Source organism: Trachypithecus francoisi, unplaced genomic scaffold, assembly GCF_009764315.1.
Source record: "Trachypithecus francoisi isolate TF-2019V2 unplaced genomic scaffold, Tfra_2.0 Contig01714, whole genome shotgun sequence".
Lineage (NCBI taxonomy): Eukaryota > Metazoa > Chordata > Mammalia > Primates > Cercopithecidae > Trachypithecus > Trachypithecus francoisi.
Window position 1 is genome coordinate 780,394 of NW_022681451.1, and position 27,107 is coordinate 807,500.

General features: G+C 47.0%; 1 protein-coding gene across 6 annotated transcripts in view; it reads right to left on the reverse strand.

Moving 5' to 3' along the window:
- Positions 1–27,107, reverse strand: part of DHRSX (dehydrogenase/reductase X-linked) — a 272,447-nt gene that overhangs the window by 39,995 nt on the left and 205,345 nt on the right. For all 6 annotated transcript variants that reach the window (XM_033199225.1, XM_033199278.1, XM_033199234.1 and 3 more), the window contains one exon: positions 16,153–16,254. In XM_033199225.1, the coding sequence (XP_033055116.1) occupies positions 16,153–16,254 (102 nt within the window). The remainder of the gene's footprint in view (positions 1–16,152; positions 16,255–27,107) is intronic.

Genomic DNA, 27,107 nt, shown 5'->3' on the forward strand with positions numbered 1-27,107 from the left:
AACCCACCTTTCAAAACTTTGGATGCACAGTCCGCACTGGATGCTCCATGGCACGGAGGGCCCACGAAAGACGCAGCAGTGGGTCCCACCGCTTTACACGTCCCTGGCCCCAGTGGAGGCTGGACAACTGTGAGGTCCTTGAGGAAAAACCAACATCTCATTCTGGCTGTAGCCTCCACAGTGCAAGTATAGCGCTTTGCGTACAGCAAGGGGAAAATAAAAAATACATGTGGATGGAGGTCCATGGCTGCTTTGGAGAGGTGAAGCCAGATGGACTTCCTGGGTCCAATGAGGACTTGGAGAACTTTTCTGTCTAGCTAAAGGATTGTAAATGCACCAATCAGCACTCTGTAAAATGGACCAATCAGCAGGAGGTGGGCGGGGCCAACTAAGGGAATAAAAGATGACCGCCCGAGCAGGCAGCGGCAACCTAGGTTGCTTTCCACGCCCTGGAAGGTTTGTTCTTAACCACTTCACAATAAATCTTGCTGCTGCTCACTCTTTGGGTCCGCACTACCTTGATGAGCTGTAACACTGTGAAGGTCTGTGGCTTCACTCCTGAAGTCAGCCAGACCAAGAACCCACCAGAAGGAATAAATTCTGGACATACTTCCACAGAGAATGGTGGCAGGGGAGGGGACCGCCATGCCATTCCGGGCCTGTGGCCTGCCGAAAGTCTTGGGGAAATGAGCAGACAGTTCACGTGCAGTCCTTGCTTCTCACCTGCACACACTTTCCAGCCAGACACAGTGCTTCTCCCCTCCTACGTGAATATCTAGCTCTCAAAAAAAAAAAAAAAAAAAAAAAAAAACCACTTCCAGGATATGGAGAACTTATTCCCTGAGCTTATGCCTGTAAAACAACAGGAGTATAAACCAACTGGGAGGGGTCCAATATCAATCAATCACAAGACACATGTGTATTAAACATTCAACAAAATGTACATTCAACACTCCTGCCGTCCTCAAAGCCCATCTAACAAAACACCTCTGAGAAGCATGTCAGAACTCACCTTAGGAGTTATCCAGAGAAAAGCCCCGCCCGGTGGGTCATGCCTGTGATCCTCCCAGCACTTTCGGAGGGCAAAGCAGGTGGATCACTTGAGGTCAGGAGTTCGAGACCAGCTTGGCCAACATGGTGAAACCCTGTCTCTACTAAAAATACAAAAAAAAAAAAAAAAAAATAGCCAGGCACGATGGCGGGCGCCTGTAAGTAATCTCAGCTACTCGGGAGGCTGAGGCAGGAGAATCACTTGAACCTGGGAGGCAGAGGTTGCAGTGAGCCGAGATCACACCACTGCACTCCAGCCTGGGTGACAGAATGAGACTCTGTCTCAAAAACAAACAAACAAAAACCAACAACAAAAAAACAAAAACACCAGAATAGGTTGCTGTGGGCGGACGGGAAGCTTTGCATTTTGATGAACTATAAACATCTCTTTCACGATGCCATTTTCCTCATGTTTTATTTGATGTGAAGAATCTGGAGACACACAGCTCAATCTGTGCCTGAAGTGTCAGAAATTCCCAGCTTAGGAGAGACGAGCTCATCGTGAACACCTGGCTCATGCATGCATCATTTTGAAAGGCAGCTTTGGGGGCTATAAAGCAGGCCTGAGAATTCTTTTGACAGTCGTCTCTTTGGGAGCTAGAGCGTACGCCCCCCTCCCTTGAATCTCGGTCATGCTCATTAACTTTCTTGTTAATTCTTTCGTAGAATGCCACCGTGGTGTAAACACTGCATGACTTTCAAAGTTGGGTCAATAAGGTCACGTGCCCCCTGCTTGGTTCTTGGGAATGCTGAGTCTGGGAGGAGCCAGCTTTGGTTTCAGAAGGCTGAGCACCTTCAGCCTGACACGCTGGAGAGGCCACAGGTAGCTGTTCTTGTTGGCCCTCCCAGCTGAGCCCAGGTGACAGGCTGTACCAGCTTCCTACCACCAGAGAAAGCTATCCTGGACATCCAACCCGGCCAAGCCTTCAGATAAAGTCAGCCCCAGCTGCAGCCTCACAGGACACCCCTAGGCAGAGCTGCTCACATTCCTGTGCCCCGAAAAAAAGTGAGTTAGTACCAGCTATATAGAAAACAGCATGGAGGTTCCTGAAAGAACTAAAAGCAGATCATTCGCTGGATCCAGCAATCCCACTCCTGGGTATCTACCCAAAGGAAAAGAGGTCCTTAGATCAAAAAGACGCCTGCAGGCCAGGCATGATGGCTCACGCCTGTCATCCCAGCACTTTGGGAGGACGAGGCGGGCGGATCGCCTGAGGTCAGGAGTTCCAGACCAGTCTGCGCAACATGGCGAAACCCCGTCTCTACTAAAAATACAAAAAGTAGCCAGGTGTGGTGGCACATACCTGTAACCCCAGCTGCCTGGAAGGCTGAGGTAGGGGAATTGCTTGAACCTGGGAGGCGGAGGTTGCAGTGAGCCGAGATGGCACCACTGCACTCCAGCCTCGGTGACAGAGTGAGACTCTTATCTCAAAAATAAATAAATACATAAAATAATCAAACAAAACCAAAAAAGCCATGCCTGCATCTGTCTGTTTCTTGCGGCACAACTCACAGTTGCAAACAAACGGAATCAACGTAAGTACCGTGGAGTACTGGATACAGAAAATGGAATGCAATACTGCTGAGCCATCAAAAAGAACGGAATCGTGTCTTTGACAGTCAGTGACCTGGATAGAACTGGAGGTTCTTACCCTACGTGGAGTCACTCCAGAACAGAAAAGCAAATACCACATGTTCTCCCTTCTAAGTGGGCAGCAAGCTCTGGGTATGCTTCTGGCATGGAAGGGGCATATGGAATACAGGAATACATATTGGAGCCTGAGGGTGGGGCTGTGAGTGAACCTGTCACCCAGGAAACAGCTACGGTACCCAACAGGTGGCTTTTCATCCCCTGCCTCCCTCCCCCTACTTTCTAGCAGCCAAAAGTTTCTGCTCGTCCCATCTTTGTGTCCATGAGTACCCGCTGTGTACGTTCCAGGTGTAAGTCAGAACATGCCGTATTCGCTTTTCTGTTTCTGTGCTCGTTCTCTTAGGACAATGGCTTGCAGCTCTGAGCAAATTCTTGGTGACAACAGCATTGTTGGGGAAGGGATCCTTCCCAAGAGCAGAGGGGACAGTGCTGCTGTGCAGGCAGGTGACGACCTGTGCTCCAGAGGAATCCGAGCCATGCTAGGGACTCGCCTGGCAGGTAAGCTGTGTGCGAATTCCTGCACCGTGGTGAACGCACCAGGCACGCGCAGGGGCCCTGGATGCTGGTAATTCATCATTAGTGAGCTGCTGAGAGTAATTACATTTATTTCTATTTTATTATTATTATTACTTATTTTTTTGAGGTAGACTCTTGCTCTGTCGCCCAGACTGGAGTGCAATGGTGTGATCTCGGCTCACTGCAACCTCTGCCTCCTGGGTTCAAGTCATTCTCCTGCCACAGCCAAGTACTTGTGATTACAGGCGCCTGCCCCAATGTGCAGCAGCTATCTTTTGTATTTTTAGTAGAGACAGGGTTTCACCATGTTGGCCAGGCTGCTCTTGAACTCCTAACCTCAAGTGATCCTCCCGCCTCAGTCTCCCAAAGTGCTGGGACTACAGGTGTGAGCCACTGCACCCAGCCCGACTATTATTATTATGTTTTTGGAGACAGTCTCGCTCTGTCAACCAGGCTGGAGTGCAGTGCGTCCGTATTTTATTTTTTATGTCATTTTTTTGAGACAGAGTCTTAATCTGTCACCCGGGCTGCAGTGCAATGGGTTGATCTCGGCTCACTGCAGCCTCCACCTCCTGGGTTCAAGTGATTCTCCTGCCTCAGCCTCCCGAGTAGCTGGGATGACAGGTGTGCACCACAAAGCCCAGCTAATTTTTTTTTTTTTTGTATTTTTAGTAGAGAAGGGGTTTTGTCACGCTGACCAGTCTGGTCTCGAACTCCTCATCCTAAGTGATCCGCCTGCCTCAGCCTCCCAAAGTGCTGGAATTGCAGGTGTGAGCCACCGCGCCCAGCCATGCACCCACATTTTAATCCACAGTGTCATGGAGACGTTTCTGGGCAGCACACCCACCTCAAACGCTGATTATTTACGGAACACAAACCTGACAGATGCTGAAGGAGAAACTGTTTTGTTGTTGAGTTCTTTGCCAACGGCTTTAGGTATTAATTTTCCTCTTCCTGTGCAAGCAGAGCGTTGAAAGACCAGATTGGTGCCAGGTAGAGAGATGGGATGGGTGCCTGACATGCCTGTTAGGAGAGTGGCCCAGGAAGAGATGATGGTGCCCCAGAGGAGAGATAGACACAAGTCAGAAATGCAGAATTGAGTATCCGTTAGACAATCGATGGCAAATTCAAATGCCTGTAGGCTTTTGTATGTGTTTTAAATTTTCCATCATCATATTTTATTTGGCATCAATACAATTCTATTTATTTATTTTTGTCAAGTAATGTTTTTCTTTTAAATCAAAGGAATGCAGAAAAAAGGTGCACAGGGCTGGGCACAGTGACTCACACCTGTAATCCCAGCACTCTGGGAGGCCGAGGCAGGCGGATCACCTGAGGTCAGGAGTTTGAGACCAGCCTGGCCAACTTGGTGAAACCCCGTCTCTACTAAAAATACAAAATAAAAAAAATTGCTGGGCGTGGTGGCAGGCACCTGTAATCTCAGCTACTTGGGAGGCTGAGACAGGAGAATGGCTGGAACCTGGGAGGTGGAGGTTGCCGTGAGCCGAGATCATGCCACTGCACTCCAACCCCAGCTGACAACAGCGAAACTCTGTCTCAAAAAAAATAAAGGTGCAGAGATCATGAGGGAAATCTCAATGCAATCATACAAAGTGAGCACTCTCCCGTCTCAGGGAACTGTCTCCCACATCTGCACCCCATAAGCCCTTTTCTGACCCAAAATTAATGATCACATTCCCCTAAGGTAACTATGATTCCAATTTCTATTACCATAGATTTAATTTGCTTGTTTTTTCCGGGAGGCAGAAGTTGCAGTGAGAAGAGGTTGTGCCACTGCACTCCAGCCTGGGCGACAGAGCAAGGCTCTGTCTCAAAAAAATAAAAAAATAAAATAAAATAAATAAAATAATAATTTGCCTGTTTTAAAAAAATTTGTATTATTTTATTTTATTTTATTTATTTATTTTTTTTTTTTTGAGACGGAGTCTCGCTCTGTCACCCAGGCTGGAGTGCAGTGGCGCGATCTCGGCTCACTGCAAGCTCCGCCTCCTGGGTTTACGCCATTCTCCTGCCTCAGCCTCCCGAGTAGCTGGGACTACAGGCGCCCGCCATCTCGCCCGGCTAATTTTTTGTATTTTTTTAGTAGAGACGGGGTTTCACCGTGTTAGCCAGGATGGTCTCGATCTCCTGACCTCGTGATCCACCCGTCTCGGCCTCCCAAAGTGCTGGGATTACAGGCTTGAGCCACCGCGCCTGGCCTATTTTATTTTTTGAATACAGAGTCTCGCTCTGCCGCTAGGCTGGAATGCAGTGGCACAATCTCAGCTCACTGCAGCCTCCGCCTCCTGGGTTCCAGCAATTCTCCTGCCTCAACCTCCTGAGTAGCTGGGATTACAGGTGCCCGCCACCACACCCAGCTAATTTTTGTATTTTTAGTAGAGATGGGATTTCACTGTGTTGGGCAGGATGGTCTCGAACTCCTTACCTCGTGATCCATCCACATCGGCCTCCCAAAGTGCTGGGATTACAGGCGTGAGCCACCGCGCCTGGCCTATTTCCCAAAATTTCAACAGTTTTTTTGAAACCAGCGGTTTTTGGCTACATGGATACATTCTTTTGTGGTGACTTCTGAGATTCTGGTGCACAAGCTTTAATCATCAGTGAATATACTGAGGTTTCACTGTGATTTTTCTAAGGAATAAAAAAAATCCCATGGCCACATCAGTGTATCGGATGCCATCCACGTTATGAGCATCCACGGAATCTGTCTCTTCACCAATTCAAAGGTGGAGAATACACAATAAAACTATCATTCACTGATCTGCCAATTGAAAGGTGCAAAATACACAATAAAATTATCATTCATTGATCTGCCAATTGAAAGGTAGAAAATACACAATAAAATTATCTTTCATTGATCTGTGAACTGAAAGGTGGAAAATACGCAATAAAATTATCGCTCATTGATCTGCCAATTCAAAAGTGGAAAATACGCAATAAAATTATCATTCATTGATCTGCCAATTGAAAGGTAGAAAATACGCAATAAAGTTATTGTCCATTGATCTGCCAATTCAAAGATGGAAAATACACAATAAAATTATTGTCCATTGATCTGCCAATTCAAAGATGGAAAATACACAATATAATTATTGTCCATTTATTGGGGACCGTGCCGGGGGTGGTGGAGAATGAAGACACAAAAGACAAAGACAAACAGAGAACATGGCGGCCGCGCTTAGAGCCTCCGCCTCACTTTATTTATACTCCATAAATCCCACGTCAGCAAAAATAACACAATGCAAAACAAACTTTCTGCACCCAGATATAACCTTCTGCTTAGTTCTTTGTCTCTAAGTTCTTTCTTATTTTGTCTGCCTTCTTGGCGCCTACTAGAGTTCATTAAACGTTCAACTAGAGATACTGTCCTTGACTACTGGAGTTCATTGAAGGTGCAACTAGCTAGAGATACTGTCCTTGAGCCTTATCTATTCCTAGCATATTATTTTCAATGGCCCCTGCACCATTGATCTGCCAATTCAAAGGTGGAAAATACACAATAAAATTATCGCTCATTGATCTGCCAATTCAAAGGTGGAAAATACGCAATAAAATTATTGTCCATTGATCTGCCAATTCAAAGGTGGAAAATACGCAATAAAATTATTGTCCATTGATCTGCCAATTCAAAGGTGGAAAATACGCAATAAAATTATTGTCCATTGATCTGCCAATTCAAAGGTGGAAAATACGCAATAAAATTATTGTCCATTGATCTGCCAATTCAAAGGTGGAAAATATGCAATAAAATTATCGCTCATTGATCTGCCAATTGAAAGGTAGAAAATACGCAATAAAATTATTGTTCATTGATCTGCCAATTCAAAGATGGAAAATACACAATAAAATTATTGTTCACTGATCTGCCAATTGAAAGGTGGAAAATAAACTGTAAAATTATCGTTCATTGATCTGCCAATTGAAAGGTGGAAAACGAACAATGAAACTATCATTCATTGGTCCGTGCCCCTAATGTCATTTTACTGAGGAGTGGACCCTCAGGGTCACAATCACATGTTGTGCCTCAAGCAGTGAATGCAGGGGAGGTGTGTCCTGAACAGGGGAGGAGAAGGGAGAGTTCTCTGCTTGGAGAAGAAAGGAGAGTGGTGGGGATGAAAGGGCCGTCAGAGAGAGAGAGAGAGAGAGAGAGAGAGAGAAGAGGAGAGAGAGGGAGGGCAAATGAGAGGGAGAGAGGAGAGAGAGAGAGAGGAGAGAGGAGAGAGAGAGAGAGAGAGAGGAGAGAGAGAGAGAGGAGAGAGAGGGAGGGCAAATGAGAGGGAGAGAGGAGAGGGAGGAACTAGAGAGGGAGACAGAGAAAGAGAGACAGAGACAGAGAAAGAGAGAAAGACAGGGAGAGAAGGAAGGCAACGGAGGAGGAGAGATGGGGGAAGGAGGAGAAAGAGAGAAGGGAAGAGAAAGGAGATAGAGAAGGAGAAGAGGGAGGGTGTGAGAGAGGGAAACAAAGGAGAGAGAGACAAAAAGAGGAGAGGAAGAGAAGAACGGAGAAGGAGGGAGGGAGGGAGAGAGGAAGAAACGCAGAGAGACAGAAGAGGGGAGAAAGAGGGAGGGAGAGGGAGGGGGAGAGAGGGAGAGAGGGAGAGAAGAGGGGAGAAAGAGGGAGAAAGGGAGGGAGAGAGAGAAGAAAGAGGGGAGAGAGAAGAAGGGAGAAAGAGAGAGGGAGAGAGAGGGAGGGAGAGAGAGAGGGATAAAGGGAGAAAGAGGAGAGAGAAGGGGAGAGAGGGAGGGAGGAGAGAGGTAAAGAGCAAAATAGAAGAAGAGGGGACAGGGGTGGGTTGAGGAGAGAGATAGAAAAAGCGAAAGAGGAAAACCCAGACAGTGAAGAGGTAGAAAGAGAGAATGACAGAGAGACAGGGGGAGAAGGAGAGAAGGAGGAGAGAGAGACAGAGTTAAAGAGAGAGAGAGAGAGAGAGGAGAAAAGCATTTGAGTAACTGAAAAACCACTGCTTCTCAACCCACTTTCTAGAATCTCGGGAGGGCCGTGGGAAGGATGGAGCCAGTCCAGAGAGGCGATGGGACGGACGCCCTGAACATCCAGCCTTCTCTGGCAGGGAACAGCCTGCCGCAGAGTCACAGCAGACCACATCCCATGCTGCTGCCAACACCAACACTAAAAGAACATCCAAATGTCTCCTGCTCAGAGGAAGCGCCCCGGGAGGGGCAGAGGAAGCCACTACAGAACAGAAAGCTACTCTATCCACAGGAGAGCAGCTCTGGAAGAGAAGCCAACAGAAGGCACGCAGAATAACTGGTCTACACCTATGCAGACTCAAGGATCCGCTGACGATCGCAGGAGCCATGATGCGACACTTTCCGTCTTCCAGGAGGGAGACCAGATGACTGCGGAGCCCGATTCACATAGAAAATGCCAGGTGCCCACAAAGACAGGAGATGGCTGCTCAGGTGTCTCCACCAAAAAGTGGGTCCTCAGTGAGGACCGCCTCCATTGCACCTCAGTCTTCTGTTGATACAACACTGCACACCTGGGCCTCCCCTGAATGAATCTTCCTTAACTCTCATGGGTCTTCTAGGTGCCCTGTGCCCATTTGCTCATTTCAATGAACTCATTGGAATTCATTCATTCATTCATTTGATTTCATTCACTCGATTTCATTCATTCATTTGCATCATTTGAATTCATTCATTCCTTTGAATTCATTCATAATTCCTTTGAATTCATTCCTTTGCACTCATTCGTTCCTTTGAATTCATTTGTTCATTCATTTGAATTCATTCACTCATTTGAATTCATTCACTCATTTGAATTCATTCATTCCTTTGAATTTATTCATTCAGTCATTTGAATTCATTTGTTCCTCTGAATTCATTTGTTCCTCTGAATTCATTTGTTCATTCATTTGAATTCATTCATTCAAATTCACTCATATGAAATCACTGATTCATTCCCTTGAATTTTTTCATTCCTTTGAATTCATTCATTCATTCCTTTGAATTCTCTGGTTCCTTTGAATTGATTTGTTCCTTTCAATTCATTATTTGTTCATTCATTTGGATTCATTCATTCATTAGAATTCATTCATTTGAATTCATTTGTTCATTCCTTTGAATTCATTCATCATTTGCCTTCAGTCATTCCTCTGAATTCATTCATTCATTTGAATTCTTTCAGTCCTTCAAATTCATTCATTCATTCATTTGAATGAATGAATGAATGAATGGGTAAATGAAGAACTGTACCAAAAACCAGAGTCTGCAGGTCTCTGGCCAGGCAAAAATCATTGTTATTTTTCAGGGTCACCCTGTACCATGGATGTATTTCTTTAGTGGTAGGGAAAATAACGCTTAGTAATTCTTTATCTCGGAAAGAAATTCATCCATTAGAGTTATGGGAAGATGTCTGACAAGGATAAATCTATAAATCCACTGCAGTTGTTAAAAATCTATCAATTTTCAGACATGGGGATGGGAAGCTACATAAATACAATTTTACAGTGAATAAACCACACATACTGGCTCTGCAGGAGGTCTCTTATTGATTTATTCTTGTGCTTGATAAATCATCACGTTGCCCCTGGGCTTCCCCCAGCAGCCAGACAGAGGCAGTCGGGTTCTATTTTCAACCCACTAGAAAATGAAAAAATATTCTACATCTGAAGTATTTCATGTTTGCGAAACCTTGACTGCTGTCTCTAAGAATAAAAAAAGAAAAGCACAAAGTGTAGCTCCTTTTGGCCTTGGCAGTCACCCTTGTTGAGCTCAGCTAGAGCTGTTTTCCATGAGACTTGAGGCATGTGACTGACTAGCGGGAGTTTTGGAGGGAAGGTACTGGGGAAATAGTTTAGGGCAGCAGTCCCCAACCTTTTTGGCACCAGGGACCACTTTTGTGAAAGACAATTTTCTGAACAGAGATGGTGGAGGCGGGGTTGGGGGATGGTTTTGGGATGATTCAGGTGCATGACATTTATTGTACATTTTATTTGTATTATTATTACACTGTACTATACAATGAAATAATTCTGTAAGTTACCATCATATAGAATCACTGGGAGCCCTGAGCTTGTTTTCCTGTGACTAGATGGTCCCATCTGGGGGTGATGGGAGACAGTGACAGATCATCAGGAATCAGATTCTCATAAGGAGCACGCAACCTAGATCCCTCACATGTGCAGATCATCAGCCATTAGATTTTTATAAGGAGTGCACAGCCTACGTCCCTCTCATGCACGTTTTACAGTAGGGTTTGCGCTCCTATGAGAATCTAACGCTGTTACGGATCTGACAGGAGGCAGAGCTCAGGAGAGCCACAGCCTGGGCAACCTCTTGAATGATGTACGACAAAAAGATAAAAGGAAGAAAGCGCAAAGTATTATTTCAAGCCATCACCTTGTAACAAATGGATTCTCAGGATCATCTCCTGGAAATGCGGTTCTGAGCAGAACAGGCTGGGGCATTCCAGGGAGGCATGTGACATGGGAGGCAATCTGCTCTGTACTTTGCATGCCTGTGCTGTCACATTGCAAGAGCTGTGTTTTGTAAGGCAGGACACTGCACACAATGATTATCGACCCAATGTTTGTTTGCTGTGCTAGAGGATGATTTCCATGAGGTCAAGAATCTTGTTTATTGTATTTTTCCTGCAAGTGAAGGATGTGATGGGCAGAGTAGGCAGGTATGGCAGGTTAAATAATGCACACCCCAAGACGTCCAGGTCCACATTATCCATCTGGTAGACAGAATCATGACCCCAAAAATGCCCACATTGTAATCCCCACGTGGGAGACAGAATAATGGCCCCAAAGATGTCCACGTCCTCATCCCATGTGGTAGACAGGATAATGACCCCCAAAGATATCCGTGTCCTAATCCCATGTGGTAGACAGAGTAATGGCCCCAAAGATGTCCACAGCCTAATCTTCCTGTGAGAGACAGAATAATGGCCCCAAAGATGTCCACAGCCTAATCTTCCCGTGAGAGACAGAATAATGGCCCCAAAGATGTCCACAGCCTAATCTCATGTGGTAGACAGGATAATGGCTCCAAAGATGTCCACGTCCTAATCCCATATGGTAGACAGGATAATGACCCCCAAAGATATCCGTGTCCTAATCCCATGTGGTAGACAGAGTCATGGCCCCAAAGATGTCCACATCCTAATCTCACGTGGTAGACAGGATAATGGCCCCAAAGACGCCCAAAACCTAGTCCCAATTTGGTAGAGTCATAACTGAAAGCATGAAAAAATGTCCATGTCCTCATCTCTGGAACACATGAAAATGTGACTGTCACGGCAAAAAGGTGTCTCACTGCTGGCTTTTTGTTGTTGTCCTTGTTGTTGTTGTTTTGAGATGGAGTTTCGCTCTTGTCGCCCAGGCTGGAGTGCAGTGGCACGATCTCCGCTCACTGCAACCTCCGCCTCCCAGGTTCAAGCGATTCCCCTGCCTTAGCCTCCCAAGTAGCTGGGATGACAGGCATGCATCACCACGCCCAGCTAATTTTGTAATTTTAGTAGAGACGGGGTTTCACTGTGCTGTCCAGGTTGGTCTCAAACTCCTGACCTCACGTGATCCAACTGCCCCAGCCTCCCAAAGTGCTGAGGTTACAGGTGTGAGCCACTATCACTGTTGGCTTTAAGGTCAGGTGGGAGGCCATGGGTGAAGAAATGCTGGCAGTCTTCTAAAAACTGAAGAAGGAAATATTCTCCTGTAGAACCGGTGTCAGCCATGGGCTCAGGAATTCCACATTGGATTTCCTGAATTGAGGTGCCTCTGAAGCATTGAGTGAAGGTAAAAAATCTTAGCATGGAAGAAAGATCTAGATAAGTCTAGGAAGAAGTAAACCCTATATGTGCATGAGATTCTCTACAGAAGAGATAGGGTACAAAGCCAATCCAACAACAAGACTCTTTGCATTCAAATCCTACCCTGTCCCAGTTTCCAGAATATTTTTGTTTCTGAGAGCCCTGTGTGCCTTAAAATCTGTTGAGAAAAGGAAGAGAGGAGCAGCCTAGGAATGCAACAGCCATTTCAAAAGGTAAACGTGCTGGCTGAGTGATGGAGTATACGCTGGTGAGCCTGTGTCAGCTGGTGTTAGCCTGTATCCACTGTCACAGTGGTGGCTGAGTGATGGCGTATACGCTAGTGAGCCTGTGTCAGCCGGTGTTAGCCTGTATCCACTGTCACAGTGGTGGCTGAGTGATGGCGTATACGCTAGTGAGCCTGTGTCAGCCGCTGTTAGCCTGTATCCACCGTCACAGTGGTGGCTGAGTGATGGAGTATGCGCTGGTGAGCCTGTGTCAGCCGGTGTTAGCCTGTATCCACTATCACAGTGGTGGCTGAGTGATGGAGTATACGCTGGTGGGCCTGTGTCAGCCGGTGTTAGCCTGTATCCACTGTCACAGTGGTGGCTGAGTGATGGAGTATGCGCTGGTGGGCCTGTGTCAGCTGCTGTTAGCCTGTATCCACTGTCACAGTGGTGGCTGGGTGATGGAGTATGCGCTGGTGGGCCTGTGTCAGCTGGTGGTAGCCTGTATCCACTGTCACAGTGGTGGCTGAGTGATGGAGTATACGCTGGTGAGCCTGTGTCAGCTGGTGGTAGCCTGTATCCACTGTCACAGATGTGGTTCATATACTCATTGCTCAGTAAAATTCTGTTCCCCCAGAAAAGAGTAAGATTCCACTGGAGAAACATATCATATCTGAGATTCCTAATTTTTTTTTTTTTTTTTGAGATGGAGTCTTGCTCTGTTGCCCAGGCTGGAATGCAATGGCATGATCTCAGCTCACTGCAGCCTCCACCTCCCGGGTTCAAGTGATTCTCCTGCCTCAGCCTCCTCAGTAGCTGGGACTACAAGCACCCGCCACCATGTCTGGCTAATTTTTATATTTTTAGTAGAGACAGGGTTTCACTATGTTGTCCAAGCTGGTCTTGAACTCCTGACCTCGTGATCCATCTGCCTCCGCCTCCTAAAGTGCTGGGATGACAGGTGTGAGCTGCCACACCCGGCCTGAGATTCCTAGTTTTTTCTGCTTCCTGGTGGATGCAAGGCCATAGCAAATGGATGGAAGTAGTTGAAGAAAAGTCCCTAAGAGGATAGACGTTTCTGTTTTTCTGTGTCTCTGCACAAGGGCACCATGTCAGTCATGCATGTCCATTTCCAACTGCTCTGTGATAAACTGCTCCCATGACTAATGAGTAAGAATGGTACATACAATGAAGAAATGAGACGTTGGGTTGCATGGGATCTCCGCGGTCCCTCTAAGTGGTCTCCACATTTGGTGACTTATAATGCTACAATTCTTATCACTTAAAATACGGATGGGTCTTCAGCAAAGGAAGTCCACACCCAGTGCTGAGACAGAAGATTCCAAATGGGTGTTGACTGGGAAATCACTGACTCCTGCATAGAAACTTAAGATCCCACCAGGATGGCAAATCTGAAAAGTGTCATTAACCTCCAAGGAGAAGACACAGAAAGTTAAAATCATTCCGGACCTTCCAACAACAACAGCCACTAGCATTGATAATACGATGTTTCTTACCAGGCTAAGTACATGGAAATGGTGTTGTCTGTAGCTATCTGAGTGGCACTCACACATCACAGCTATGTCTGCACATATTTTTATGCATAAATACATATACATCATACATCAAATACATTTACAAATACATATGCACTCACACATCATAGCTATGTCTGTACATATTTTTATGCATAAATTGGCATCACACTCTATGTATAGTTTTATATCCCATGCTTCTCCTTTAAACTGTAGCATAATAATTTCCAATTAAATGAGTGGGTTGAGGGGAAGCGTGGATATCTCATCCCCTTTCCTATCCTCCGATCCAATTAATGTTATAGAAAAACACAAAACACATCAGGACAAAGAGGAAAAAAATAATTAGGTGGAAGCTACCACACCTTTTTGGCAGCTGGAAACAGACAGGTGTTACAACTTTAGCGCAGAGAATAATGTTTTCTCCCTCCTTGCAGACACATCCATATCCTAATCTCCAGAATTCACGACAACAGTAGCACAGAGAAGAACGTTTTCTTCCTCCTTGCAGACACATCCATATCCTAATCTCCAGAATTCACGACAACAGTAGCACAGAGAAGAACGTTTTCTTCCTCCTTGCAGACACATCCATATCCTAATCTCCAGAATTCACGACAACAGTAGCACAGAGAATAATGTTTTCTCCCTCCTTGCAGACACATCCATATCCTAATCTCCAGAATTCACAACAACAGTACCTCAGAAAGCAAAAGGGGTTTTGCAGAATTAAGAATCTTTAATGGTCTAGGTGGGTCACTGAGTAATTACACTGGGTAATCCCAAGACCCTTTTGGTGATTTTTTTGTCTGTCATCTAAAGTATCAATAACTTGATAAATATTTCATATATTTGAAAGGAATGTGCTGTCTCGATGGGCTGTTTGACTTACGTCTGTCCTAGCCACTGTATTCATGTCACTATTTACTTCCTCTCTAAATTTCCATCTGGTCTCCATCTGTGAAAGTGATGTGTTCAATTCTACCAGCACACATGTTTTTTGGTGTATTTCTGAGAACTTCAGTTCTATGTATTTACTTCGTTTGGAGATGTCAATAACTGTACCTCCTCAGTGTGGAGGGTTCAGGTTAGCTTTTATAAAAAATAAAATGGACTGTAGCAGGGGATGAGAGTAACGGGCATCAGCATTGCAAGGAGAAATATTAAGTGTTGCAATGACCTTAAGAGCTCAGCGTGGCTCAAAGAAGGGCTCAAGGTCAACAGTAAGTGTTGCAATGACCTTAAGAGCTCAGCGTGGCTCAAAGAAGGGCTCAAGGTCAACAGTAAGTGTTGCAATGACCTTAAGAGCTCAGCATGGCTCAAAGAAGGGCTCAAGGTCAACAGTAAGTGTTGCAATGACCTTAAGAGCTCAGCGTGGCTCAAAGAAGGGCTCAAGGTCAACAGTAAGTGTTGCAATGACAATAAGAGCTCAGCGTGGCTCAAAGAAGGGCTCAAGGTCAACAGTAAGTGTTGCAATGACATTAAGAGCTCAGCGTGGCTCGGCCGGGCGTGGTGGCTCAAGCCTGTAATCCCAGCACTTTGGGAGGCCGAGACGGGCGGATCACGAGGTCAGAAGATCAAGACCATCCTGGCTAACATGGTGAAACCCCGTCTCTACTAAAAATACAAAAAAACTAGCCGGGCGACGTGGCGGGCGCCTGTAGTCCCAGCTACTCGGGAGGCTGAGGCAGGAGAATGGCGTGAACCCGGGAGGCGGAGCTTGCAGTGAGCTGAGATCCGGCCACTGCACTCCAGCCTGGGCGGCAGAGCGAGACTCCGTCTCAAAAAAAAAAAAAAAAAAAAAAAAAAAAAAAAAGAGCTCAGCGTGGCTCAAAGAAGGGCTCAAGGTCAACAGTAAGTGTTGCAATGACATTAAGAGCTCAGTGTGGCTCAAAGAAGGGCTCAAGGTCAAGGGTGGTTTGTGTTGAAGATTGGCAGATGGGCAGACTGACGATGGGGAAGGGGAGATATTGACTCTCCCTGTCTGCGTAAGGATGTTGAACAGGGGGTAAAATCAAGAGATCAACGATAATGAGCTTCGAGAGCCCAAATCATGAGTCTTGGGGGAGTGTGGTGATGATTTTGTGAGATAACACCAACCCTTAGCATGTGTGTAATACACTTGAGTCAAAGTGGACAAGGGAACGTGTCAGCTCCATACAACATGTTATCTGGTTCCCATTAATTAAAAGTAACATGCTAACAAGAATGACGGTCCTCCAAAGCCATCTGTGAAATGAAGCAGTGACTACAAATAGCAGGTATGTGCCATAATTTCCATGGGTATCCTGTTTTGCTCAGACACTTCTCTCACATGAAAGCTAGAGTTCCCGTCATTCAAATTAACCCCGGGCTTGCAGCAAGTTCACCAGGACTCACCATTGTTGATCAGAACATGGAGAGGAATCTTCTTCATCTTGAACTTCTGGACAAACTGCCGGATGGACATCATGGAAGCCAGGTCACAGTATAAAAATTCCACTGGAAAAGGACAACCACAAAAAATACCTGGTTATCTTCCAACCTATTTCAGAGATTAAGAACATTTCTAAACAGGTCCATTTCAATTTCACCTGGGAAGTCACACTTTTTTTTCCTTTTCTTTTTGAGACAGAGTCTCGCTCTGTTGCCAGACTGGAGTGCAGTGGCATGATCTCAGCTCACTGCAGCCTCTGCCTCCCAGGTTCCAGCAATTCTAATGCCTCAGCCTCCCGGGTAGCTGGGATTACAGGCACATGCTACCACATCTGGCTAATTTTTATATTTTTGTAATTTTTTTTTTTTGAGATGGAGTCTCGCTCTGTCGCCCAGGCTGGAGTGCAGTGGTCGGATCTCAGCTCACTGATTTTTTTTTTTTTTTTTTTTAGTAGAGACAGTGTTTCACCATGTTGGCCAGGCTGGTCTCGAACTCCTGACCTCAGGTGATCCGCCCTCCTCAGCCTCCCACAGTGCTGGGATGACAGGCGGCGTGAGTCACTGTGACCGGCCAAGAAGCAACACTGAATTGAACATGTCAGTAGAGTACAATGAGATCATACTCTAGGGAGATCCTCAATGAGTCACATCCTTGTATAGTCCCCTTCCCTTGAGTCTGTGTGGGAACTGTCCTTCTCCTCCTGACCTTGACGTGAGCTGATGTTTTGTGAGAGCGCCTTGGCGCCAGAACCTGGGCATGGCCTCTCTAGGAGCTGGGAGCAGTCCCTGGCCAAAAGTCAGCAAGATACTCAGATCCCCAGACCTACAGCTTCCAGGAATTGGATTCTGCGTAGAACCGTGTAAACTTCAAAGAAGATCCTGAGCTCCAGAGAGGACGTCAGACCAGGTGACACTTTCGGGGTAGCCCTAGTGAGACCCAGAAGGGAGAATGCAGTTACACGTGCCCAGATTCCAGATGCACAGCAGCTGTGGGATAGTAAGTACGAGTCCTTTCAGGCTGCTGAGCCTGTGGGCTATTTTGTTACACAGCATATGTGGCTGATACACAAAATGACTCAGAAGCAAAGACTTCCTTCTTCTGCAGGAGAAGAATATAGAATATAGAATTTTATATAACAATTAAAGAGGAAGCGATTTTTGCACCCCCTGCTGTAGACAGTAAGTACGAGATCTACCAAGCTGCTGAGTCTGTGGGCTATTTTGTTACACAGCATGTGGAACTGATACACAAAATGACTCAGAAGCAAGGACTTCCTTCTTCTGCAGGAGAATAATAAAAGGAGGCATTTTATTTTTTATTACATTTACGTTTTTGGGGACAGGGTCTCACTATGTCCCCATGGCTGGTGTCAAACTCCTAAGCTCAAGTGAGCCTCCCATGTCAGCCGCCCAAAGTGTTGGATTACAGGCATGAGCAGCTGTGTCTGGCCAAAGAGGACATTTTTAAGCGAGTGAACGACTCAGGGACAGCTTTATAACATCACACAGGTAGAGAGGTAGACTTATGTCTATTGTATCCAGTATATCAATTTCACTCTTTATTTCCTCTGTAAATTTCCAGTGGGTCTCCATCTCTGAAAGTGATGTGTTCGATTGTGTTAAAGGTTTTTTGTTTGTGTTTTTTGTTTTTTTCCAGAAGGACTGATGTTTTGGAGGGAGAGGAACTAGAAAGAAAAGCAAATTCACAGGTATATACATTCTGCCTCCAGGTCCATGGGTTCAAGGAGGTTGAGAGAACAATGCCACAACCTAAAGTCAGACACAACAAAATGCATCGAAACTAGCTATTACTTGCAGCAGAGAGAGCAGATCTCTGAGGGCAGAAGCTTGTTCCCTTACACTGAGATGGGAAGACAATTTCCAATGGGAGGCGGGAAGTATGGGGGACAGTGCCAGGGAGTTCTGAAAGGTGAGGATGGGGAATGGTGTGAGTTGGAAGGGCAAATCAAGAGAGAGAGAGGGAGAGTGACAATGAGAAAGAGAGAGAGATAAAGTCAGAGAAGCAGAGAGAGAGAAAGAAAGGCAAAGACAGAAAGAGAGAAAAGGAGGGAGAAACCCGAGGAGAGAGAAAATATAGAGGCATGCAGACAAAGAGAGACAGTAAGAGAGATAAACAGAAAAAGAGAGAGGGAGAGAGAAAAAAAGGCCAAGAGAGAGAGGCAGACAGACAGACACACAGAGAGAGGCCGGGCACAATGGCTCATGCCTGTAAAGCCAGCACTTTGGGATGCCGAGGCGAGCAGATCACGTGAAGTCAGGAGTTTGAGACTCATCTGGCTAACGTGGTGAAACCCCATCTCTAATAAAACACAAAAATTAGCCAGGTGTGGTGGCGGGCAACCGTCATCTCAGCACTTTGGGAGGCCGAGGTGGGTGGAGGTCCGGAGTTCGAGACCAGCCTGGCCAACATGGTAAAACTCTGTCTCTACTAAAAATATAAACATTAGGCAGGTATGATGGTGCACACCTGTCATCCCAGCTACTCGGGAGGCTGAGGCAGGAGAATCGCTTGAACCCGGGAGGTGGAGGTTGGATCGCATCACTGCACTTCAGTCTGGGTGACAGAGCAAGACTCCGTATCAAAAAAAAGAAAAAAGAAGCAAAGAGACAGAAAGAGGCAAAGAGAGGGAGACAAAGAGACAGACAGAAACGGAGAGACAGAGGGAGATAGAGAAAAGGAGACAGAGAAAGATAGAGAGAGAGAGAGATGGAGAAAAAGATAGGGAAAGAGGGGGAGAAAGAGAGGAAGAAAAAGAGGGCACACAGAAAAAGAAAGAGAATGAGAGAGACAGAGACAGTGTGTGTGTTAGTTTCATCTTCCTGATTGTACAAGGGGAAGAACAGGAAATGGAGAGGATTTGGAGAAATAGGAACATTTTTACACTGTTGTTGGGAGTGTAAACTAGCTCAACCATTGGGGAAGACAGTGTGGCGATTCCTCAAGGATCTAGAACTAGAAACACCATTTGACCCAGCCATCCCATTACTTGGTATATACCCAAAGGATTACAAATCATTCTACTATAAAGACATACGCACATGTATGTTTATTGCAGCACTGTTCACAATAGCCAAGACTTGGAACCAACCCAAATGCCCATCAATGATAGACTGGATAAAGAAAATGTGGCACATAGACACCATGGAATACTATGCAGCCATTAAAAAGGATGAGTTCATATCCTTTCCAGGGACATGGACGAAGCTGGAAACTGTCATTCTCAGCAAACTCACACGGGAACAGAAAACCAAACACCACATGTTCTCACTCATCAGTGGGAGTTGATCAATGAGAACACACGGACACAGGGAGGGGAGCATCAAACACCAGGGCCTGCTGGGGGCTGGGGGGCAAAGGCAGGGAGAGCCCTAGGACAAATACCTAATGCATGCGGGACTTAAAACTCAGATGATGGGTTAATGGGTGCTGCAAACCACCATGGCACGTGTATACCTGTGTAACAAACCTGTACATTCTGCACATGTATCCCAGAACTTAAAATAATAATAAATAATAAAAAAAATTAATAAAAAAACAAGAAGAAAAAGAAATGTTATCTGGATTACTTTGATACAACATAACTTTCTAAAGCATGTCATTCGGGGTAAAACATTATCAGGTTGTTAGGCAGCACTACTGAGTCTGTGTTATTTTGTTACACAGCCTATGTAACTAATACAAAATGACTCAGAAGCAAGGATTTCCTTCTTCTGCGGTAGAATAATAAAAGAGGGCTTGTGCTTGCTTGTATTTATTGCTTGTATTTTCGTGCAGTTCCTGCATTTTGCAATACTGAGGCACAAAGTTGGGGCACATATGCACATTTGTTTTGATTCTTATTGAAGACCATAAATAGTTCCCTTCCTCCCATACGTAGCCTATTCTCTTGACTTTACTTTTCTGGGATGGACTGTGGGGTTCTCACCGAAAGGTGCTTGTGTGCCTCACTTGGGGATCGTAAGGGCAAATGCGTCACCTCCTTCAGGAAGTTTTCCTGAATCTCAAGCCACGCCGGGCATCCCTAGATCTGGCTTCCTTGCTTGCCACGAAAGAACCGTCATTGCACCTCCTCAGTTGTATAACCAGTATGTTTTGAAGCATGTCTCATTCACCTTGGATGCGATGTAACTTCGGAACACAGACTGAAATGATGCACCTTGGAGTGTCTGGGGCTGGGCTTTCTGGGCACACACAGAAAAAAACAGCGGAAGAGGTAAAAGGAAGGTATATGGGAGCTTGGGCCACGTCCTCTGCTGGTGGTCTCCCATATGCCAGCTTCTGCCCCCAAGACGGGGAAGGGAAGGAGAGGGAAAAGGTAAAAAGAAGAAAAGGTGAGAAAGGTGAAGTGAAAATATCACCTTGGAGCAAAAATGTGTTGTTGGACAAAGAGGAAATGCATAGACTCTAAGCAGATAGGAACAGGATCCAGGCAGATAGACCCCAGGCAGACAGGAACAGGATCCAGGCACACAGACCCCAGGCAGACAGGAACAGGACCCAGGCAGACAGACCCCAGGGAGGTAAGAACAGGACCCAGGCAGATAGAACCTAGGGAGGTAGGAACAGGACCCAGGCAGACAGACCCCAAGCAGACAGGAACAGGACCCAGGCAGGCAGACCCCGGGCAGACAGGAACAGGACCCAGGCAGACAGACCCCAGGGAGGTAGGAACAGGACCCAGGCAGATAGAACCTAGGGAGGTAGGAACAGGACCCAGGCGGACAGACCCCAAGCAGACAGGAACAGGACCCAGGCAGGCAGACCCCAGGCAGACCGGAACAGGACCCAGGCAGACAGACCCCAGGGAGGCAGGAACAGGACCCAGGCAGACAGACCCCAAGCAGACAGGAACAGGACCCAGGCACACAGACCCCAGGGAGGTAGGAACAGGACCCAGGCAGATAGAACCTAGGGAGGTAGGAACAGGACCCAGGCAGACAGACCCCAAGCAGACAGGAACAGGACCCAGGCAGGCAGACCCCAGGCAGACAGGAACAGGACCCAGGCAGACAGACCCCAGGGAGGTAGGAACAGGACCCAGGCAGACAGACCCCAAGCAGACAGGAACAGGACCCAGGCACACAGACCCCAGGGAGGTAGGAACAGGACCCAGGCAGATAGAACCTAGGGAGGTAGGAACAGGACCCAGGCAGACAGACCCCAGGCAGACAGGAACAGGACCCAGGCAGACAGACCCCAGGGAGGTAGGAACAGGACCCAGGCACACAGACCCCAGGGAGGTAGGAACAGGACCCAGGCAGATAGAACCTAGGGAGGTAGGAACAGGACCCAGGCAGGCAGACCCCAGGCAGACAGGAACAGGACCCAGGCAGACAGACCTCAGGGAGGTAGGAACAGGACCCAGGCAGATAGAACCTAGGAAGGTAGGAACAGGACCCAGGCAGATAGACCCCAAGCAGACAGGCACAGGACCCAGGCAGGCAGACCCCAGGGAGGTAGGAACAGGACCCAGGCAGACAGACCCCAAGCAGACAGGAAACAGGACCCAGGCAGATAGACCCCAGGCAGACAGGAATCGGACCCAGGCAGGCAGTACAAGCTGTGAGCATCGTCTTGGGAAGATGCAAATATGTTTATGCTCAATTACTTTCCTCTTTAAAATTCTTTATGCATTTATTGAGATAGGGTCTCGTTCTGTCACCCAGGATAGAGTGCAGAGGTGTGATCTCGGCTCACTGCAGCCTCCCCCTCCTGGATTCAAGCGATTGTCCTGCCTCCTGAGTAGCTGGGACCACAGGTGCGGAGCAGCACGCCTGGCTAATATTTGTATTTGTTGTAGAGATGGGATTTTGCCATGTTGCCCAAGCTGGCCTGGAACTCCTGGGTTCAAGCGATCCACCTGCCTTGGCCTCTCAAAGTGCTGGGATTACCATCGTAAGCATCCTCGCCTGGCCATCCTTTCCTAAGGTAGGAAGAACATGCTAGGCTAAATTACGGTGTCCTCTACTCCGTCCCTAAACATCTCCTGGTCCTAACCTCTAGAACCTGTGAAAAGACTACCTTGTATGAAAATAGGGTGTTTAGACATTAAAGATTTTAAAGTGAGGAGATTATCCTGTATTGGCCTAAATATAATGACAAAGATTTTTGGTTTTTGTTTGTTAGCTTTTACAGAGACAGGGGTCTCTCTCTGTTGCCAAGGTAGGTCTCGAACTCCTGGCCTTGTTATCATACTGCTGCCTAAAATGCTGGGATGACATGCGTGCGGGACTGCACCCAGATGAGGTTTTTGTTTGTTTTGTCTTTTTGTTTTTTGACAGAGTCTTGCTCTGTCACCCAAGCTGGAGTAAAATGGCGTGATCTTGGCTGACTGCAACCTCCGCCTCCCAAGTTCAAGTGATTCTCCCTTTCTCAGTCTCCTGAGTAGCTGGGATGACAGGCACCTGCCACCACGCCCGGCTAATTTTCGTATTTTTAGTAGAGATGGGGGTTCACCCTGTTGGCCAGGCTGGTCTCGAACTCCTGACCGCGGGTGATCTGCCCACCAGGGCCTCCCAAAGTGCTGGGATGTCGGGCGTGAGCCACCGCACCCAACCTGGGGTTTTTATAAGAAGGAGACAGAGGGATGCTTGAGACAGATGAGAGAAAATGATGGTAAGACAGAGGCAGAGACTGCAGCCACAAGCCCTGGGATGTCTGGAGCCCTCAGGAGCTGGGAAAGGCTAAAAGGCTGGTGCCCTAGAGCATCCCGACAGAGCTCAGCCCCAGACCCCCTGGATTTAACCCTTTGTCCTCCAGACCTGGGAGAGGACAGATTTCTATTGTGCAAGTTCCCCAGTTTCGGGGTGTTTTTTTTTTTAGTTCAGTATGATTTTATTTAAAAATGTGTACAGTTGAAGGAGGGATCTGGTCTTTTATTTTAAAAAAAACCTGTTTTCACAGTACATATTTGGCCATTTTAGCTGTGTAGTGAATAATAACAGAAAAGGAAGTTTGTGTTCAAGGTCCTCACTCCAGCACACTCAGCCAGGCTGCTTGGCAAGATGACACATTCCCTGGTCGGAAGCTCACAGCCAATCCTCTCACCCAAGTGGAACACCAATTCTCCTCCAGGCGCGCGTGCGCGCGCGCGCGCACACACACACACACACACACGAGGTCTTATTTTCACTGCTCCACAGGGCCCTGAGAATCTTTAATTTTAAAGTTGAGAAAAACGTGGAAAGATTCCTTAACTCATTGTCTGCGACAAAACCAACTACCTTTTAACTCTTAACAACTGCAAGTATAAAGTACTTAATGGAACGATTCAAATGCTAAACAATTAGGTCAAGTCACATGCTTGAATATTTTTAACTGTCACTTAAAACGTATTGAGAGAAGAGAAGATGTGCTTTTTACAGTAACCCTAAGGAAGTCACACAGAAGAAACATCTCAACCCTAATGGAGTGTAAATCCTTGGCAACAAATGCCTCTGTGACTGTGATTCGGACAGTGAGACGGTATCATATGAAGAGCGGAGATGCACGCAGCTGCTATGGCTGAGGCCCCTTTTGGCACCTAGCGTGGCGAGTGACACCCACACAGCCTGCAGCCCTCACACCAGAGCCTCCCACGGAGAAAGCGATTCTACAAGTCTAAGCATTGCTCTTGACGCCGCAAATAACTCATCCAACTTTTATTTGCAACTCAGTGACAGACGGCAAACCCTGAGACTCATGAAGGTAACCTCATCTGGCCAGGTGTGGTGGCGGGCCCCTGTCATCCCAGCACTTTGGGAGGCTGAGGTGGGCGGATCATCTGAGGTCGGGAGTTCGAGACCAGATTCTGGCCAACATGGCGAAACCCCCGTCTCCACTAAAAATACAAAAATTAGCCAGGTGGGGTGGTGGGTGCCTGTCATCCCAGCTACTCAGGAGGCTGAGGCAGGAGAACTGTTTGAAGCCGGGAGGTGGAGGTTGCAGTGAGCCAAGATTGCGCCACTGCACTCCAGCCCGGGCAACAAGGCGAGATTATGTCTCAGGAAAAAAAAAAGATAACTTCATCCACAGAAGAATTTCTAACATCTAAAGGGGTTTCCTGAAGGCAAATCAGAAATACAGATTTCTGAAAGTCATGCTACCCAACAGATGAAGTCAACTGGAAACATAAGGAGGCACGCGTTGATAAACAGGGATCAAGATGGAAAAAAAAATTCCTTTTGTTTGGAGTTCTGGCAAATCTCCTGCTTGCGAGGAACTGAATGACCCCTTCCTTTCTTCTTTGCGATAGATAGAGAGCATTGTTATGGAACGAACTGTACCCCCCTAAAAAACCCTTTTGTCTGAAACTCTGGCAAACCTCCTGGTTTGGAGGAATGGAATAGCGCCTTCCTTTTTTCTTCGCAATAGATACAGGACATCGTTACAGACTGAACCGTGTCCCCCCCCACTCATCATCAGAGCCCTTAAACTTCCATGATGACTTTATTTGCAGACAGGGCCTGTAGGAGCTCGTCAGGGTGAGGGCCTCATCCAATAGGACTGGTGTCCTTGCCATCAGAGAAACAGACGCCCGGTGTGACGGTTACTACCGAGTGTCAACCTGAGGGGATTGAAGGACGCAACGTATTGATCCTGGGTGTGCCTGGGGGGGTGCTGACAAACAAGCTGAACATTTGAGTCAGTGGGCTGGGAAAGGCAGAGCCCACCCTTCGTCGGGACGGGCACCATCTTATCAGCTGCCAGCACGGCCAGAATAAAAGGCAGGCAAAAGACGGTGACAAGGTTAGACTGGCTTAGCCTCCCAGCTTACAGCTTTCTCCCGTGCTGGAGGCTTCCTGCCTTCAAAAATTGGACTCCAAGTTCTTCAGCTTTAGGCCTCGTGCTGGATTCCTTGCTCCTCAGCTTGCAGACAGCGTATCATAGGACCTTGTGATCCTATGAGCTAATGCTGAATAAACCCCCCTTTATATACAGCTATTGATCCTGTTAGTTCTATCCCTCTAGAGAATCCCAGCCTATAATACAGGGTGCATCCCTCACCCCCTACATCTATCACGCTGCTGCCTCAGTTGACAGGAAAGCAGAGGGAGCCCCTTTTTAATGGTTAATTTTATGAAGTATGCAATTACCCACTGCCCAAACTCATGTTGATTTCAAAAACTGTCCCTTTAAAGCACGTGGGCAGGGTGACAATTCACAGCAGGTGACAAAAATGTTTTATAAATAATATCCATGGAAACAGAAGGTGTCACCGTCTGCAGAATGCAACCAAATATTCAGAAGATTTGGATCCCTCTAAGTTCTCGTGCTAGTAATAAATAAAAAAGCAGGCCGGGCGCGGTGGCTCACGTCTGTCATCCCAGGACTTTGGGAGGCTGAGGCAGGTGGATCACCTGAGGTCAGGAGTTTGAGACCAGCCTGGCCAACGGGGCAAAACCCTGCCTCCACTAAAAATATAAAAATTAGCCAGGGGTGGTGGCGCAGGCCTGTCATCCCAGCTACTTGGGAGACTGAGGCAGGGGAATCGCTTGAACCTGGGAGGCAGAGGTTGCAGTCAGCCAAGATCACACCATTGCACTCCAGCCTGGCGACAGTGCCAGACACCATCTCAAAAAAAAAAAAAAAAAAAAAAGCTGGGTAAATACATGAATCATTAGATATTAGCCTTTCTTTGCTGAGCCTCGCACGTTTCCACGAGGTGTCTCTCTAGAAGTAGGTTAGGAGACTACCAGACCGTATGCAAACACAGACGCAGGTGTGGTCTTACGGCTACATGGGGCAGAGATGAGAGTGACAGGCCATGACGTGCCATTCTGCACATTCTGGTCTTTGTATGATCACGGCTGGTCGCACTGCAGGAGCACTCCAGGTCTTTTCACCTAGTTCTTTGTTGTTGTTTGGGATGGACTCACACCCTGTAGCTCAGGCTGAAGTGCGGTGGTGCGATCTCGGCTCACTGCAACCCCCGCCTCCCGGGTTCAAGCGATTCTCCCGCCTCAGCCTCCTGAGTAGCTGGGACTACAGGTACATGCTATCATGCCCCGCTAATCTGTGTGTTTTTAGGAGAGACAGGGTTTCACCATGTTGCCCAGGCTGGTCTCGAACTCCTGACCTTGTGATATGCCCGTCTTGGCCTTCCAAAGTGCTGGGATTATAGGTGTGAACCACCTCGCCCAGCCTCATCTAGCTCTTGATAACATACTCAGATCCACCCCTGGGGTCCCAGGTCCCCTGAACAGAGGTGGTCATGGCTCCCGTAACACAAGAACTGGCGCTTTCTGCAGCACATACCTCAGGTGGAGACACAGTGATTAGGTTTTGTTGTATCGTGGCTGATCTAGGACACTAAATACCACAACATCCAAGAGTCAGCCAAACGTGGAGGCCAGAAGTCCATATTTTGAAATATACACTTTAACGTTCTCTTGGAAGGCACGTTTTCAGGTAATATAACAACTTCCTCATCATGGAGAATGAAGCCCATCGGTGTCAAGTCACCAGGCCATCAAGGAAAAGGAAATAAGTACTTTCAATATTTTTCTTAGAGAAATACAGTTGGATGGGCAGGTGCAGGAGCTCACACCTGTTATCCCAGCACGTTGGGAAGTCAAGGCTCCTCACTTGTGCTCAGGAGCTCGGGACCAGCCCGGCCAACATGGTGAAACCCCGTCTCTACTAAAAATACAAAAATTAGCTGGGCATGGGGGCAGGCACCTGAAATCCCAGCTACTTGGATGGTTGAGGCAGGAGAATTGCTTACACCCAGGAGGTGGAGGCTGCAGTGAGCTGAGATCGCACCACTGCACTCCAGCCTGGGTGACAGAGCTAGACTGTCTCAAAAAATAAACGAATAAAGTAATATATTGGATGGTATGATGGTATACACACTCCTGAATCAGGCGGCTGCCACTCTCTCAACGGTTACTACAAGCTGTCTGTGGTGAGACATGTT